General features: G+C 48.1%; 2 protein-coding genes across 2 annotated transcripts in view; one reads left to right on the top strand and one right to left on the bottom strand.

Annotated features, from left to right (window-relative positions):
* LOC136101693 (uncharacterized) overlaps positions 1-3,558 on the top strand; it is a 94,211-nt gene extending 90,653 nt beyond the window's left edge. The window contains exons 16-17 of the transcript XR_010651367.2: positions 215-422; positions 577-3,558. The gene's annotated coding sequence lies outside the window, so the exon portion shown is untranslated. The remainder of the gene's footprint in view (positions 1-214; positions 423-576) is intronic.
* Positions 1-18,226, bottom strand: part of HRAS (HRas proto-oncogene, GTPase) — a 39,263-nt gene that overhangs the window by 659 nt on the left and 20,378 nt on the right. The window contains exons 2-5 of the mRNA XM_065838021.2: positions 9,876-10,029; positions 5,051-5,229; positions 2,609-2,768; positions 1,776-1,903 (exon numbers count right to left, since the gene is read on the bottom strand). Of these exons, the coding sequence (XP_065694093.1) occupies positions 1,784-1,903; positions 2,609-2,768; positions 5,051-5,229; positions 9,876-9,986 (570 nt within the window). The 5' untranslated portion in view covers positions 9,987-10,029 and the 3' untranslated portion in view covers positions 1,776-1,783. The remainder of the gene's footprint in view (positions 1-1,775; positions 1,904-2,608; positions 2,769-5,050; positions 5,230-9,875; positions 10,030-18,226) is intronic.

Here is an 18,226-nt window from a genome sequence, read left to right as displayed (position 1 = left end):
CCTAGCATGTCCTTGCCTTGCTTTTCCTTTTGTACCCTGATGTTTCTCCCTTTCTGCTCTTGGCCATTGCAGCTAGAATAAGCTAGCATGTCCTGCTTCCAGATTCTGCATGAGCAGAAAAGATGTAGGCAACTCACAGGGCATGCACTCTTAACAGACCAGAGTGTTTCCAAGAGACTCCTTGCCATCTCTCTTCTTGCCCCTCTTTTTGAAGGCAGTGCCCATGCCAGTGCTGGCCAGTGAGCTGTGACAGGGACTGGGCTCCCAGCAGTCAGTATCAGGGAGCAGTAGTGTCCGCTGAGCCCATGCCATCAGCTGTGAGCCAGAACAGGAAACGAGCCCCGAGCTCACATCCTCATCCAGAGGAAACATTCCTGAACATCTGGAGGACCTGAACATCTGGAAATCCTCCCTTAGCAGTGGTAAGTGTGCTTGGGCATAGCATTCAGCTTGGTCCCCAGGAGATACTGGGTGCATCAGCTGGGAGCAGAAGGGTGGGGGGTTTGACTTTTTTTTTTTTCCTCATAGGAAGAAAACACTGCCAGCATTTTGGTTTTTGTGTGTGTTTGTTTTCAGGGAACACATCAGCTGTGCTCACAGCCTTTGGCTCAAAAAGCAACGAAGGAAAACCAGCTGCCCACCTCCACCTTCAGTGAGACCCTCTTAGCATCATCTCTGGACAAAACATCTCTTTAGGACTCCAGCAGTTGTCCAGGTGCTTGGGGAGACTCCCCAAAAGATATTAAGGGCAATGTTCATGCAGGTTTTTCTCCCACACCCCGGTCCCAGATGTCCTCAGACGTACATCTCCCGGGTGCACTCATCCCCAATTGCCTCTCTCTCCATTTCTGCCAGAGAAGGCGCTGGTTACACCCAGATGTTCCCAGGTGTTTGGCTTAAGGCCACCCAGCTCATGCAGGGACACTGACAGGAGCTCTCCTTCACTACTATCCATCAGGACTGCAATGATTTAAATAAGCTCATCGTTTAAAAAAACCAACCAAACAAAAAACCCAAAAAACAAAAAACAAACAAACAAAAAAAACAACAACAAAAAAACAAACAAAAAAACCCACACACACAAAACCAAGGACAGAAAAAGAAGAAAAACAGGCAAGTGAATGTGGACAATCTGAAAAACACAGTTTCTGGCTCCGGCACATACAATTTATAAAAGCAAAATATTCCCCTTATGGCTAACTCTCAACATTGCATCAGTTCTAAATATCCCAGGGGATATATCTAATGGGGAAAACTCTTCTGAGGAACACAGGACTTTCACAGTGAAATAGGTCTGCTCTGAAACTTTAGGACAAGGCAATTTACATGAGTGCATTAGGGGGTAAAATGCTCACCCAGCTCTTCATCTGAACTCTTCTAGGGCCAGTCTGGTGAACACGTGGTGAGCCACATACCTTAAACACCAGTTTAACTCCTCTTTCAGAGGGGCAGCATGGGAAGAAGCTTTGTCAGGGAAAGCACGACAAAACACCTATTTTTTTAATTCAGTTCTGTAGAATGTCGTTCCACAAAATGAGGGGGAAAAATAAACTGTCGTTTCCTCCTACATGCTTCCTCAGAACAGTGGGAATTTTGACTTACCTATGTTTTGACAGAAAAATGCTATTTCAGTCAAAAAGGTGTTTCATTAAAAAACACCCGTTGCTGAAATTCTTTCTGCTGCATTTGTTCGCAGATGCATACATCTGCAGTCACCTCCTGCCCTGCTTCTAATATACCCGCACTGCACCCCGACTCCTGCTTCCAAAACTCACCGTAGTAGTCACGATATCACACATTTACAGTTCATGCAGCCGGGGCCGCTCTCATCTGGGGGATTCAGCTTGCGCAGCTTGTGCTGACGGATCTCCCGCACCAAGGTATAGAAGGCATCTTCAACGCCCTGGGAGAAAAGCATCGCTTGAAGCAACTGCCCACTTGAGAGGGGACAGTGGAGAAAAGAGAGGGCTCTGCTCCCCAGACAGGCCTCCCTAGTGCTGTCTTTCATCAGTGAAGATTGCAGAGTTAAAGGCACAAAACCAAGTGGGAGAGACTAACAGGGATCTTAGTGTGGCCCCCAGAGAGCGAGACTGAATGAGCAAACATAAGACCAAGGAGCTCTTAAGTCCCTGAAATTCATCAGATTTCAGCAGCTTGAAGGGGCTCTACCACCCAAGAGCAACACCACCACTAGATCATTAAAGGTATCAGCTGCTCCATTTCCACCCTTGTGCTCTGGGAGCCCCACATTGTCCTTCCAGCACTGGTATATTCTGCCTGCAGGTCTGCCGAAACAGACCATGGATGAGGTTAGCCAAGTTCCCTGAGCTTAGCTGACCTGCAGTGACTACACAGGTTATTCTAGAGCCTTGGAGAAAGCCCTGAAAAGGTATCATGCCAGAGCATGAATTATGCACTTCTCTGGATTGGAGGCACAAGCACAGACAGTGGAGGAGATGTCCTTATTGAGCATTTAGCCTTGAGGAAGCAACTAACCTCAGCCCTTGCACCCATATATCTGCGAGGTGGTATCTGGCCATTCCTGCCTCTCCTGGACAGCACTGAAGAAAAGAGAAGAAAAAGACTTTCTTTAAAATTGTTCTCCTACCTGTCTGGTTTTGGCAGACGTTTCTATGTAGGGGATCCCGTAACTTCGGGACAGGTCCTGCGCTTGCCGGGTCTCCACTGTCCGGGCTGGTAGGTCACATTTATTTCCCACCAGTACCATAGGAACATCATCTGAGTCTTTCACCCTCTTGATTTGCTCCCTGCAAGAGTAAGAGGTGCCAAAGTGAAGGGAGAAAAGGCCTCAGGGGGAAGCTCCAGGACACTCCCCACCAGCTTCCTCATCAAGAATTAACAGCTATGCTTCATTCCTGCCAAGCGCCTTGTGTTAGGCTTTCAGGAGAACATAAATTACCACAGCATATAAGTGAGTAAACAGCAAAATAGCTAGGGCACTTTTGGAAACAAAAACTAAACATACCCCTGCTCTTTAACTGCAACTGTTTACAAAACACAACTTGAAATTATGACAATCTATATTAAGACATGAACTTAAGATAGTTTAAGCTAAATAAATAGGAATAGTCAAGCAGTTACCTGTGTTATTTCCAACACTTTAGATCAAGTAATCCCCCTTAATGGGGATTTAAAAAAAAAAAATCACTTGCATCCAGAATTTGCTGAGCTGATGAACTAGCTTTTGGCAGCTGTAACTTTTTCTGCAGATGCATGGGCAGTATTTGCTTCCTTTTCAGTTTAGTTCAGGTCACTCAAAGTTGAGAAACCAATTGGGAAGCAAAAAAGCTGTAATGCTTGCTTCTTCATTCTAACCTCAGATTTAAAACTAGGTAGGTGAGGATGAGATTTACCACTTCTAAAAATTTTAAAGGCCATCATGGCCATAAACAATCCATTGAATTCCCTCCTGATAGATGATAACTTCCTTTGTTTAATAAATCATTTAGCATCAGACCAGCTTTTTCTTTTTTTCTTGCTCATGCATCCAGAACATTTAACATGGTTTTGTTTAAATAAAAAAAAGCATTATTAAAATGCTGATTTCTGCATTTTAATTGAATTCAAATTTCTATCCAAAAGCAGCTGAACAGGTATCTCACACACACACACAAATCAGTCATCTTTTTTTAATCTAGTAGAACATAGAAATAAAGTCTGACTATATGTATGATATGCCATAAAGCCACTTAAATGTTCCATGTAACATCCTGATCAGCAAACACAAGTACTAAATTTAGTGCATAGGCTACACTTAGCTGAAAAGAGATACCTCCTAATGATTACTAACCAGGGAGAGCCAGCATTTCTCTGGGGAATGTTATTTTAAAAGTGCAAACACAGAGTACAGGCAAAACGAGATGAAAGCCAGTGATCTACATCATGATTAAAACCAGGGCTTGAAATCAAGCCACCCTGTGAGGGAGTCACAGGCACCAGCACAAGGATGAATGCTGTTGAATCCCTCAGGTGCTTTAGGAAAATCCCATCCTTTGTCCTCTGGTTCAGCTAAAACAAACCAAATTAGCCCAACTGTATGGCTATTACACTGCTAGCCAAAGACTGAGACATCTCAACAGCTTGGTGCAGTGCCTCTGACTACAGGGCTAGGAAGGGCTGTGCCTGTGCTTGGAGCTACAGGATTATCTGTGAGCCAAGTTTATGATGAGAGACTGGGGTACATGATTTCTTGGTGGGCGGTGGACAGAGTGGGGACAGGCAGAGCCATCTCTTGCACTCTCTGCAAGTGGCTCCCATCACAGCCAAGCCTCAAAAAAAGGACATAGAGTGATTGCTCTCTAAGCTAACATCTGGGTAACCAGGGAAGACTCCTGCTGCATTTATATCATCTCTTTGTCTCTCCAGATCCACAGGGATGATGGCAGCAGGGGGGAAAAGTGGGATGGATAACCTGGGTGCAGACAAAGCAGGATCATGCCAGGATGGGGTCCGTTTTCTGCCACTGTCCCTCCAGTACATCCTCTTGGGCAAGTCACCTTGCCAGGGCTCTCACTCTGCCCCTGCTCTGTCTTTGCCCTGGTTGAAACCAAACTCCAAAAGGCCAGGACTGCCTCTCCCCCACGGGCGTGCAGCCAGCAGACTGCAGCCTCTCTGCAACAGCTGCCAGAGGGGGAAGCAGCCCTTCCCAGCCTCCTTTCCAAGCTCCCAGGCCCAGCAGAAGTTGCTGAGATCAATTGAACTAACAAAGCAATTCCATTACTTAGGGAGAGGAGTGAGGGGGGTCATAGAGGATCAGCTCTCTCTTTAGTCACCATAAACACTTAAACATTACATTACCGAGGCCCAAAGGCCACAAGCAATCCCTTCAGATGGGTTTTATTGGAGTCACTGACATTAGCCGTCTGCTCCAACTCTTCCCTGGGGAATGGCCACTTGAGCTAATTGTATTTGCTGGCAGCCAGTGCTTCCACTGCAGGGCCTGATCTAAAAGGGAGGGCAGAAGGGTGCAGCAGCAAGGCCTCTCCTTTGCACAGGGCAAGAGGGAAGGGGCATGTCCCAGGATACTGACCTGTACTGGTGAATATCTTCAAAGGACTTTGTGTTGTTGATGGCGAAGACACAGAGGAATCCTTCCCCGGTTCTCATGTACTGGTCTCTCATGGCACTATACTCCTCTTGCCCTGCAGTATCCAAGATGTCTAACAAGCAGGTCTCTCCATCAATGACAACCTGCTTTCTGTAGGAATCCTGCAGGCCAGGAAAGGGAGAGAGAGGGAGGAGGATGTATTAAGGGAGGGCTCAGGTCCAGCCAAGTGAAGGTATGCAGCAAGTGCATCCCTGGGAAAGATGCCAGGTCATGCTCTGCCTTGGTTTATCTCCCATTAAATAGCTGACTCAAGCTGTTTCAAAAATGGAAAGGAAAGGAAAAAGAAGGAAAAGAAAAAGGAAAAAAGGAGCAGCTGTGCAGGTTTTCCCTTCCCTGGCAGAGCCACAAAGGAGAGAGCCCCTGCCTTGCTCTCCCTGTTACCAGCCCTGCCTCTGGCAGACCAGGGGCATCTTTGTCTCTACCATACCACATAGCCATCGACAACTATTTTCCTAAGTTTTATTTTGCCCTCGCTGATCTCTCCTGTTGCTGCCATGACTGGGTGCTGGAAAGGGACACCCAGGAAAGGCCTCTCCAGCCAGCCTGGGTTTCCAGCCACTATCAGTGATCTGTGGGGCTAGAAGATGTTTAAGATCACCTGGAAATCCAGCAGCTCCAGTGCATCTCAGATCAGGCATCAGAGGTGATATGCCACCAGTAAGGCTGCAAACTGGGCTTGATGGTAAACCTCTTCTTCAAGCATGAGAAAAAAAGATATATCACACTGTGAGGAGGGTGTTTCCCACAACCAGTCTGTGCCGAGGGGGCTCCAGGAGAGGTAAGGACTATCCATGCAGGTCCTTTCAAGTTGGGGGTTTTCCCTGCAGCAGAGGCAATTGCAACTTATGGCAGTTGTAAGAAGGCCTGGAAATCACCCAGGGCATCCCTGAAAAGGTTTCAATTTCAAGGCAGGCTCCTCAAAGTACCGCTCCTCCTCATCATGCCTTTCCCCTGTTTCTAATCTCATCAGCAGGGATGCTGCTGGGGCAACCTCTGCACAAAGAACAGCTTCATCCCTCTCCAACAGCTGTCTCCCAGGTATAGCACAGCAACCTTGACTCTCAGCAAGAGAGGGAAGCCAAAACAAAAGGTATAAAAAAAGGTACAAGTCGGCAATATGACCACAACAATGTTTTGCAGCCACCCACAGAGGCTATGGTTGCAGTTTAAAATTAATTCTAACATCTGCTGCTCTTCCAACGATGACAACAATGTTATCAGATGAGCTTTGCAGGTTTGTAGACAAACAGCCAAAACAGCAAAGGTCACCGCCAGGACCAGCAGCAGCATAGAAAGGAAATGAGGCCAACACGGCCTCCACCCTTTGGTTCACTACTACAACAACATCATCTACTGGGGCTAATTAAAATCTTACCTTGCGGAGAGTGCTGCAAAATCAGAGGAGATGTGATCTGGTCTGCCACAACCTCTCAGCCACGACTTCCCAAGAGGGGGACTGCTGACCCACTGAGAATAAGCATGGAGCGATGGGCTGGCTTCCAGCCAACTGCTCTGAAGGCAACTGGCAGGCTGCTCTGCAGGGATGTGCTCCAATTTCTAATCAATAATGTATCTGAAGCCTCCTTGGTGCACGGTAGAAGAGCATTGGTTCCACCTGCAGGGTCCCAGTGTCTGGCAGGGACCAGCAAAGGGAACCTCCATGCCTGCACTGCCTAGGAGAGCATCCTCCCACCCCTGCGCCCTGCCTTGCATCCATAGGACCAGCCTGTTGGCATGTGTGTTTGCAATTAATTGCCAAGTCTCCAACTACAGCAGGTCTCACCAGCAGCCAGCACACCTGCAGAGAAGTGATCCCACACCTCAGCTCGGGTCATCAACAGGCCACCCCTAAGGCCAGTCAGCTCGCTAAGGGAGCAAAGGCAGTAACAGTCTTGCAGAGGAAGCTTTGCACCCTGCTTCCCACAGGAAGGGGACAAGCTCTCCCCATCTTCACTTTGTATCCATTTTCAGCTGGGATGGCAGCTCAGCCATCCCTGCCACGCTGCCAGGTGACCTGGCTGCTGCTGCAGGTGTAGCTGCCACTGGCCCACACGTGCAGCCACTGGCACCCTGCAACCTCAATGCTCCTCCATAGCCCCCCATTGTCATACCCCAGCTTCTTACACAAGAGAAAGTGGCTGGACCCAGCTGTGAAGTGCCAGGTGACAGAAACAATGTCCACTTGGGGTTCAGACTCAGAATCTCAGATGGATTCTGGGAGCACCCCAAGTGTGCTGGGGGACCAGGCCAAGAGGTCAGTTTTTTAAACACTACAGTCAGGATATGACCAGAGGCTTGGGAGGCCTGTTACTAGCTGACTGCTAAAAGCTGGAAGACAAACTAAAGAATTCCTCAACACAGCCTGACTTTTTACTCCACCCCTACTAATTCACCACGGGACACTACCACCAGCATACACTTTCTTGGTGACCTGGCCCTCCTGTTTACAGAATAAAGGCCTTAAGGCTCCTCGGCAGCCCAAGAGCAGGCGTGCAAGTGTGGGCTGTAGCAGGTCGGCCAGCGTTGAGGTATAAAACCAGGCATTTGCACTAGTGAATCAGGAGAGCAGGAGAGGAGCAGGCATTGAGTTGGGGGTCTTTGCCCCAGACGGGACAAACTCACTTCTCCACCACTCCTGCCCTGGGGAGCATCTTCTCAGTGTATCCCAACCCACTCCCCTTTGCAGCACAGCCTGCACTCAATTCATTCAAGTGATGGGTGAAGTGCACAAATATATTTTTTTTCCTTTTATCCTACTCATTTCAGCATTGCTGTGCTGTTTGTTAGCTGGTTGAACAGTCAGAGTCAGCTCTTGGGCACGATCCAAAGCAACTTAGTCACAGGAGGGTGGTTTGTTGGTCACGTTCGAATGGCTGGCAGGTAACTCTCTATGCATCCTAAATCCCCATAAAATGAAGCGTAATTAAAAGGCGTCACCCTGGAATGAGTGAGAAAAGGGTGGGGGGTATGTGAGGCACGACCAAGATAGCTGCAAAGGGATCAGGGCTGGTGGGACTTGCAGGCAGAAAAGCACCAGGGGTAAGAGGGGTAAAGAGCAGCTCGTGGCTGCTTTAGGAAGATGAGGGGAAGAGCAGAGTGGGGCTGGGGTGAGCAAGGGAGGAGAGCAGACTCCTGGGGCACAGCAGGAGCAGACACGGCGAGGATCGTGTGCTGGGAAATACCATACAAGGTTTACATTCCCCACTGCCTGTTTACATGGAGAAATTTCCCTGCAGGGTAATTGCAGGGGGCAGGCAGCTAGATCCAAAAAAATAGGATTCCAAAACCCAAAACATCACTGGCTCAGAGCTGCCTCTGCCCACCCTAATGGTCAAGAGAGGACCCATCCATGCAGATGTCTCCCCAGGGAGGCTGCTTTCCATCAGCAGCTCTTTTGCCAAAAAACAACCTGAAACGGGTTTCTGAGAAAAGTACATATGCTGCTGGTGCTGAGCAGGGAGAGGAGCTGGGCAGAGAAGGCAATGACATCCATAAGCAAGGTGCAGCACCGAGACTTGGGAGCCCTTAAATTAAATTCCAGTCTCTGCCACGCACTTTCCAGGTGACCTTGACCAAATGACGTAATAGCACGTGCTTTTAAGTGTTTTCTCTCCTTCCCATTGCAATACTATTTCTGCCTTTCTACCAAGCTCTCTCTTGCTTGTTTAAGTTGTAAGCTCTTCAGGGTGGGGACTACACATACAACACCTACCAGAATAGATTTCTGATCCCAACTGAGGCCTTTTAGCCATTATAATAACTGCAGCAACCACAGCTGCATTTATACACATCTGGTAGAGAATCCTTTAGGACTGCAGACAGCGATGTTACTGTCCAAAAGGCATTACAGAGCTGTAATTTGCCTTCCCAGGGCAGACTTATTCCTCATGCAGAACAGCAGCTGCTGCCCACATCTCCCCTGAACAAAGGTGTAAGTCATACAGGGGGTAATTATTAATAGCATCTCACTACCAAAAGTGAAAGCAGTCAGAGAACGGAATATGTTTTTAAAAAGTTAAAAAAAGGATATTATATGAATATAGATATTGAAGACCAGACCCCCTGCTCTGCACAACCTGGAGGATCACAGTGTCCCTGCCTGCTATTCTAGGCATGGTGCAGAGCTAGGCAGGCCAGTGCTATCATCACACCAACTATGAGACCCACATATCAACCTTTTAACTCCTTGTGATGGAGCAGAGGCAGCACTCTGGGAACCACAACAGTTCAGCTGCTCAGTACATCTCACTCAAACTGCACAACACGCATAATACAACCAAGCTCTGATAAAACCCATTTCATCAGCAAATCTCAAAACATCCTCCACAAGTCAATATATTTACTCTGATTTTACAAGAGGAAAAATGGAAGCATAGACCCAAAATGGCTCTGCAGTCCCAAACCTTTAACCCCTCCCTACACTGTAGTCTCATCAGAAAGGAGGACTTCCATGCTGCGCCTCAGCCCCTGCCCAGCTATACCCACTTCTACTGCCACCCTCTCTGCTTGCTTCTGCTGTCTCCCTCACTGTTTCTCGTCAGCAGACACCGCTGTCCTTCTGCAGGAGGCACAATTCGGTCACTGTAACCTCCTGAGCATGCATGGAGTGACTCAGAACAGTTCTGCAAAGCAGAGGAACGTCCCTGCTCAAGTTCAGACTTGAGACCAAGCTGAGCATAGTTGGAGGCAAGGTGGAGAAGAGCAAAAGAAAAACAAATAGACAGACCCCATGCCCAGAGCTGCTTACCTCTATCGTGGGGTCATATTCATCAACAAAATGGTTCTGAATGAGCTGTATTGTCAAAGCACTCTTCCCGACACCACCAGCTCCGACCACCACCAGTTTATATTCAGTCATCTTCTAGCTGACCCCAGCTCAAGATTTCCAGGAGCACAACCACCTGCAAGGAGAAACACAGCCACTGTGTTAGGAGGAGTCCTTCCCCACTGCCACCTGCTCCGCAGTGGGTTTGAGCGGTCAGCACCCCTTTTCCTGCTGGAAAAGGCAGAAATCTGCAAAGCGTAGACTCATTCCTAAGGTACTGAGCGTTCCCAGTGACTCCTACATGTCCCAGGAGCACCCAATGCTGCGAGGCAGAGACATCAAGGTCTGGGATCCAGCACGTTGTAACAGAGAGACACGTAATTCTGCAAGACAGAGGTGAAGGGACACACCCCTTAAGGATTTAATGGTCTTTTAAGTTGCTTGACTTCAGCAGGGATTGAGGATGGGACAAAGTAAATCCACTTTACTGCTATTCTGCAAGGCAAAGAGCCACCCCTCCCTCCTTGGGGTGAAAATCAGCAAGCCACCATCAAGGATGCAATGTGCTTTTAGTGTAGCTTTTTTGAAATTGTCCATGAAATTGCTGCCACAGGGTATCCTGTTCCAGGACCATGCTAGTCTCTCATGTAAAGCTCACAGACATATCACCCTGGAGAACCTGGCCTGGAAACAGGAAGATGGTGGGATGGCCTGTGTGCCCCAAAAGTCAAGGGCTTTCTTAGCTTCTTCTCACTCAGCACACTGACTACTATGTGAATCTGGTCTGAGAAAATTGCACTTATTTCAGTCTGTCACTCTGTACTGTGCCTCCAGGATCTGCTGTCTTTTTTCTGCTTTTATGGCCCACTGCTCTGGCATCTCAAACATGAGACAGCCTCACCTAAAACCATGAAACTTGGTCTAGAAGTACAGCACAGAACTGCAGCATCCACAGCTATTTAACCTAATATTCTCCATTAGTACTGATGGTTACTTTAAAATGGCAAAAATAATCAATAGAACTGAATACAAAACTAAGTTTATCCTGTGATATGCTGCAGTCCTTCACCCTGATGGTCTGGACACAAACTTCACACATTCTCCAAGCAAATCTCAAGAGGTAAGGGAGTGTTACTGATAACAGAGGTACAGGCTGTATAAATCAAAAGTAAACCCTAAAGTAACCAATTTAAGAGGTCTGGTTTTCCAAAAGTGCTCAGCACAGTCTCCAATTTGCCCTATCTCAAGCTGCAACCCAAAATCGTTAGATACATTTGAATGCCTTGGCCAATGCACTTTGGATGTCAATGCCCACGGGAGTGGGGAAGAAGTCCTAGCCCCCCCAATACACTGTTACCTCCACGTCTTCACCTTCAAAGCTGCATTAAACCTCAAGCCACAAGGCATGTTTGAGATGGCAGCAGATCCACACCCTCTGCCTGTCCTCCAGCTAACTATGCCTCCCGCTGTGCTGGCCATTGCAACAGGGAGGAGGGTTGCGGCAGGGGTACCCTTGCTCCCACAGGATGAAGCTCACATGCCCCACAGGGGAGCAAGAGATGCCATCAAGAAGAGTGCTAATTGGAAATTGTGACTAGGGTCAGGATGAACAAATCACACTTCTGCATCACTGTGTACTTGCCACTGCCCTTCAGCCAGAGAAAATTCGTCCCCCCTCACATCCCCCCTCAAATTTCTGCTCCAACTCCAACAAGAAAGAGGAACTTTAACTCAGGAAGATTACAAAACCCTGAAGGTTTAAATAGAAATCCACCCTCATTGGACTGCAACCCCTGGCCACTGAAAGTCACCCCAGGGTCAGATACCCATCTGTAGCTGTCATCTGTGAGCTCTGGGGAAGCTACCCAAAACACAGTGGGTAGGGGGAAGACAAGCTCATAGTACCTGTGGCCTGTCACCATTCGATGCAGCGAGCAACACCATTGCATGGGGATTAGGTCTCCCTGCACCCCAACACTTAAATCACTCCACTCTCCTTCCCACGCTCACCAGCCCCGCTCCCAAAACTCAGCATCTGATACATTTGCTAATGCAGCAAAGATCTAATAGAAAGGAGATCAGAACTTTCTGCCTTCAATCCCCACCTGACAACAATCTTAAACCACTCAGCCAGTTCAATCACCCACTTGAGCTGGAAGCAGTCAGACACAACTGCCTCTTGCCAAAATCATTTTCTGAGCTGGTGTCTCAGTAGTGGGAAGGCAAACAAAACTCATGCCCTTCTCAGCATTCAGGATCTTGGAGAAGGGCAAGGGAGGGGGTACAAAAGGGCAACCAGAGCACAAACATGATGCCAAGCAGGACCTCTGGTTACTGTGCCACTCTTTACTGCTGGAACAGCTGAAGGTCATTAAACATGGTGGAAAAGCGGCGATGGTGCAAATACAAGTTGCAAACGATGCGATATGCCAGGTCCACCCCTGAAAGTGCCACTACTTCCCAGAAAAGTCCAATGTGCCTCTGTTCTGGCAGCCAAGGAAGAGATGCAGATTGAAAACAATGCTACAGGAGACAATCTAAGTGATCACTCTAATTGACTGTGTGCACATTGCTCTGCTCCACTAATGCATGGCCCCACATATATGAGTTTCTCACGTACACTGCTTCTCAGGGACAACAGATTCCCCACCCCAGGCTTCTTATGTCTCTTGGATGGGAAGAGGCAATTACTATGAGGCATGGTGACAGGCTGAAATGGGGACTGAGGAGCAAATGCTGACTAACCATTTCCATCAACACTGCTGGCCAGGAGAGAATCACTCCTGCAGCAGAACAGCTTCATGGCTCAACACATAGGCATCTTGAGGGTCTAAAGAAACTCTGCAACTAGCTCCTATGTTTCATACAGAGCAGGGAGATCAGCAGCCCCTAGCAAAACACACAGCAGCTGCAAATAAAGGCCTGCAGTGGCTGCAACAGACCTTGCGCTACATCTGGTGCTGATGAGGGAACAGCTGCTGCAGCGATGCCCCAGGGGAACTGCACAACTGCTCAGGTCTATGAGACTTGCTAAGGCAGTGGAAAAAGCCTAGACTCAGTGTGGGGAGGAGAAGACATGAGTCCTCAAGAAGGGGGTCCTTCCTGAGACCACCCCAGTGGAAGGCACTGCTTGGCCTGTCCCTCCAGAAGACACCCAGGCCACACAGTCACACCAACCTCCCTGGTCCACATTGCAGCAGGAGCTGGGGGCCTATGCTGGTTTAACTGAAAATGAGTTAATTTTCTTCATGCAGTTAGAAACCTTCCTTTCTCATAGCTAGCACAGCACATTCATTAGTTTGAGAACAAGAGATAACACCCAGGGACAGAGTTAATGTTTTTAATTGCTCTGGTCTGAGAGCCAAGGACACTCTGAGTGTTCTGCCCACAGGTGTGAGGCATCAAGGAAGGGGGACAGGGATGGGGCAGAGCTTGACTGACATCCAAACTGATCAATAAGAGTATTCCATCCCGTTAGCATCATGCTTCATATTTAAGGAGAGTCAGGATCTTCTGGTCTCTCTCTCACTTGTTGGCTTTCTTTGCTCCTTTTGTTGGAGCTGGGGGAGTTCTGTTTGGGATGTTTAGTTTGGCTTTTTCCCATTTTGCAGAGGCCTCTGGGCCTTTCTGTCTTTTTTTCTTCAGAATCAGCTGTTTGGGACCAGGTGCTGTTTCCTGAGACTGGCTGCTCAGTGTGGACAGAGTTTGTGAGGAATTGCATTGAATATCCTTTATGTTAAATTTCTGTTATATATATATATTTACTAGCAGTGTATTAGTATTTTGTTATTTTATTTAACTGTATTCATCTCAATCCAAGTTTCTCCCTTCCCTTTTGATTCTCTCCCCTATTTGGGGGTGGGGAAGGGGTGAGCGAACAGCTATCGTGGTTGTATTGCTAGCTTGGGTTAAACCACGACAAGGCCAAGGCAGTCACCCACAGCAGCTTAAGGGTCTTCCCCTTGCTCCTGACCCCAGCTAAGCAGGGTCAGCGGAGGAGCAACCATACACCAGCAAGCCCTGCACATCATCACCCCTGTCCAGAGCTTTGAGCTCTGGTTCCTCTAGAGAAACACAGACCCACATCTCCTTGCTTCGCACCCAACCAAGAGGAGGGGGGAGATGAGGGGTGTGAAAAAGCTATTGTTCCCCACCACCCGTGGTCAGCACATAGACAATTTGCATACAAGAACTCTGCAATGCTGGTGTTTGCTCACTCACACCATACCTAGAAGATGCTGGTGCCTCAGCTAACTCTTCACACCCTGCACACCACCCACACCCCAGCAATGGCAGGAGAGATTCTGCAGCTTACAGAGGATGAGTCCAGCACACCCAACTGCTTCATACTATTGCTGTAAAATGTGTCCTTATGTAAAGCAAGAGTGTGGGGTATGATTGACAGCTCTAGTCATGAGAGCTGCCTGAATTAATGTGTGCTAAAATCAATGTACAGGTGAGATTGCTTCCTTTCCCATAGGATCCATTATGCAACCTCTTCACAAGGAGCATGAAGACTCAACACACGCAAATGCCACAGCAGAGTGAGCTTGGCCAAAGGCTGTGAAGAAAGCAAGGATTTCTATATGGACAAGCTTTGTTACAGGGTTGAGAAGCTGGTCTTACCCCTAAGCTGATCTTACCAACAGCATCTCATAGCTCCCCATCAGGCTCTTTGCTCCTGAACATAGGAGGAGCAAGGCTGATCATCGATGCACACACAGGTTTCAACACAGGGGTGACTGTACCTCAATGCCACATGAACATCATCACCGTATGGGCTGGTTCAAGGAACAGCCATCCCAAAGATAATGTTTCTGGCTCTCCTAAAAACTAGAGGCAGGGAAAAAAGTGACACAATTGCAGAAGAGATGGTAACAGATATCCCAATATTTCACACTCAGTCTGGGGATATACCACATGGAGGTTTTTGGCCTGTTGGTTGTTGTGAAAGCTTCTCCTGATGCGAGGATTTGCAGAGGAGGATAAACAAGTCTCTTTTTCTCAGCAGCTAACACAGAGCCCAGACAGAGCTGATCACAAAATAACAGAGGGCAACACAAAAGCACAGCCTCCCAGTCCCATGCTGAGCAGGAACAGAATGGCTTCTTCCACCCTCTGCAAGCTCTTAAAGATCTGAAAGCCTGACCCAGGTTACTGTCTGGTGTTTTCTCTGCCTATCCATAATTATCAGTACTCAACTGTTTCATGCCCCAAAAGCTGGGCAGGGCTGTCGAACCAATAGTTAGGCGAGACAGCAAGGAAGAGAGATGTTCAGGAGCACCATTCAGGAAGAGGAGGGCTGGGATCTGCATGCCAAGCCACTGCTGTATTTCCTGACCTCGTGGATTTTCTCCTGTAGTGAGAGGGCTCATGGCATCCGTTCAAAGCTGTCTAGGAAAGCTTTGCCAAGTGCTTCCAGATGGCAGCAGCAGCTGCTTCCAGCCCAGTGGCCGGAGCCACACAGCTCCAGCAACAAAAACCATCTGCCAGCCTTGTGCAGGAAGCCAGAAGACCAAGTGTTCAGCCCCAGTGGGCACCAGCATCCTACCTTTGTCTTGCAGCAAGGGGATGAAGGTGTAGGTGAGGGCAGAAGGTACGTCTCCTTATCTTCTCCCCTGTTGGCACACGCTGGGCAGCATGGAGGCATTGCCCACACAAGCAAGGACCAAGATACTTGGTGCAAGCTTTCATGGGATGAAAACCTAAAGCAGGTGCAGGCATCAAGGTTAGAGGTGCTACCCAGAGAACCAGCTGTGTCCTGCAAAGAACAACTTGGTGTTCTTCACAGTGTCTCTTCTCCAGTACAGAGTTTCATCTGCAGGGAGAGAGGTGGTTTTGGGGACCTGACTGTGAAACCTCTAGAAACTCACTCAGCAGAAGCAGAGGTGAGGAACTCAAGGGGCTTGGCCCCATCAGTACATCACATCACCACAGTTTCAAGAAAAGCTCAGGTGTCAAGCGAAAGAGATTTGCAGTGGGTTTCCAATGCATTCACCATGAGGGAGGTTCTGACACCCTTCCAACAGAATCACTGAAGGAGCTTTCTTTGTGTCTTCCCCTTCCTCAGGTCACCTGGTTTTTCCCTCAGGATGGACACCAAGTCAATTAAACAAGCCAAGAGATGGATTTTTGTGCAGCACTGCCATACTGATGCCAGCTACAACAGAAGTTTTACAGCTGTTCATTACAGAATGCTTACCTTCTACCTGTCCATTGAGAGTCTCTGCATTTAAAGACATCAGAAGGCAGTCTCACCTCTGCAAATCTCTTTGGACATGTCTTAGACTGCACACCCTTTCATCCACAGGAACCATGTAACCTTTAGACCATAAATGCCACAGTGTTTGATTTTATTTCCCTTTGGCAGAGAAGCCATGCAGACAGAAGTGGTCTGCAGTCCCCTAGAACAACAGTCATCTCAGCCCTTACTGGCAGTACACTATACACGCAAGTCAGAAATCCTACTCTGTGTTTTTAGAACACTGACAATGCAAACCTTGCTGGCTCACCCCAGTGACTGTCCAGGCTCCTCCATCTGCCCATACACAAGACTGTCACTAATGTCACATAATACAGGCTCTGGAGGGACTGAAGGAACCCCTCCAGTGGCGTGAAATGGCACCTTTCCTTTACACTCAAGGGTCAAAATTCTGATGGCCTGCCCAGCCTGAAAGAGATTAGCAAAACGAGGCTGCCAAGCTGATGCTCTGTTACAAATCAAAGCCTATCAAGTGCTTCATTGTAGTTTACTTGTTGCTATTTAAACTAACAAGGGGGCTGCAAATCTAACCCAACATGCTTGTTGCTAGCTTGCTTGCTGCATATGGTGCAAACTCAGACAATGCAGCCCACAGATAAAAAAGAGAGAGGGATGCCAAAGATGGAATAAAAGTTGCAAATGGTGACTCTGCTTTGGAGAAATAACTTGGAGATAATAAATGCCTTCAGCTGGGGAAAAAAAAAGAAAAAAGTGTAAGAGGAACAGAATGGCTTCTTCCAGCCTCTGCAAACTCTTCAAGATCTGAAGGAAAAGGCAGCCTGTCCCAAGAGACAGACTACAAAAATATTGCTCTAGATGAAAAAAAAAAAATAATAAAAGGGGCAAGGAATAACACCATGTGGGAGACTCAAAACACAGGAGAACACATTCAAAGAGAAACCTGGGAGGAAGAACAGCGGAAAGCTGTGGGTAGGTTCAAGGCACAGGCAAGTTTGGAAGGGAGGGATTGCCTCTCCAAGCCAGCCATAAACAAGTCCCAGCAGCAAGGTACAAGCCATGGTTTTGCACAAGGTCTTGAACATGCATGGGTGGGTCCTTGCACTGGGCCCAGGACTTAATACAGCTTCCAGCTAAAGCACTTCTGGCAACACAACCTCTCTGCCAGAGTATCCAACCACAAAGGGCTTGTGAAGCCCCTGCTTGTCTTCCCTCTCCTGAATCATAAAAATATTCTGTTGGGAAAGACCTTTAAGATCATCAAATCCAGTCATAAACTTAACACTACCAAGTCCAACTGTAAACTATGTCCCTGAGAACCACATCTACACATCTTGTAAACACCTCCAGGGATGGTGACTCCACCACTTCCCTGGGCAACCTGTTCCAGTGCCTGACAACCCCTTCCATGAAGAAATGTTTCCTAATATCCAATCTAAACCTCCCCTGGGGCAACTTGAGGCCATTTCCTCTTGTCCTATCGCTTGTTGCTTGTGAGAAGAGACCAACACCCTTCATGCTACAACCTCCTTTCAGGTAGTTGTACATAGCAGTAAGGTCTCCCCTTAGCCTCCTTTTCTCCAGGCTAAACATCCCTTGTTCCCTCAGCAGCTCCTCATAAGACCACTGACCAGCTTCACTGCCCTCCTCTGCACTCTCTCCAGCACCTCAATGCCCTTCTTACGATGAGGGGCCCCAAACTGAACACAGTATTTGAGGTGGGGCCTCACCCACACCGAGTACCGGGGGATGATCACTTCCCTGATCCTGCTGGCCACACTCTTCCTAATACAAGCCAGGATGTTGTTGGCCTTTTTGGCCACCTGGGCACACTGCTGGCCCATATTCAGCCACTGCCAACCATCACCCCCAGATCCTTTTCTACCAGGCACCTTTCCAGCCACGCTCCCATGAGCCTGTAGCGCTGCATAGGGCTGTTGTGACCCAAGTGCAGGACCTGGCACTTGGCCTTGTTCAACCTCATACAATTGGCCTCAGCCCATTGATCCGGAAGGTCCAGATCCCTCTGTATGGCCTTCCTACCCTCCAGCAGATCAACATATCCACCCAATTTGGTGCCATCTGCAGACTTTCTGAGGGTGCAAAAGAGACA

Source organism: Patagioenas fasciata, chromosome 5, assembly GCF_037038585.1.
Source record: "Patagioenas fasciata isolate bPatFas1 chromosome 5, bPatFas1.hap1, whole genome shotgun sequence".
In the NCBI taxonomy this organism is placed as follows: domain Eukaryota; kingdom Metazoa; phylum Chordata; class Aves; order Columbiformes; family Columbidae; genus Patagioenas; species Patagioenas fasciata.
Note: the sequence above shows the minus strand (reverse complement) of the source record. Positions and strands in the feature narration are given on the sequence as shown.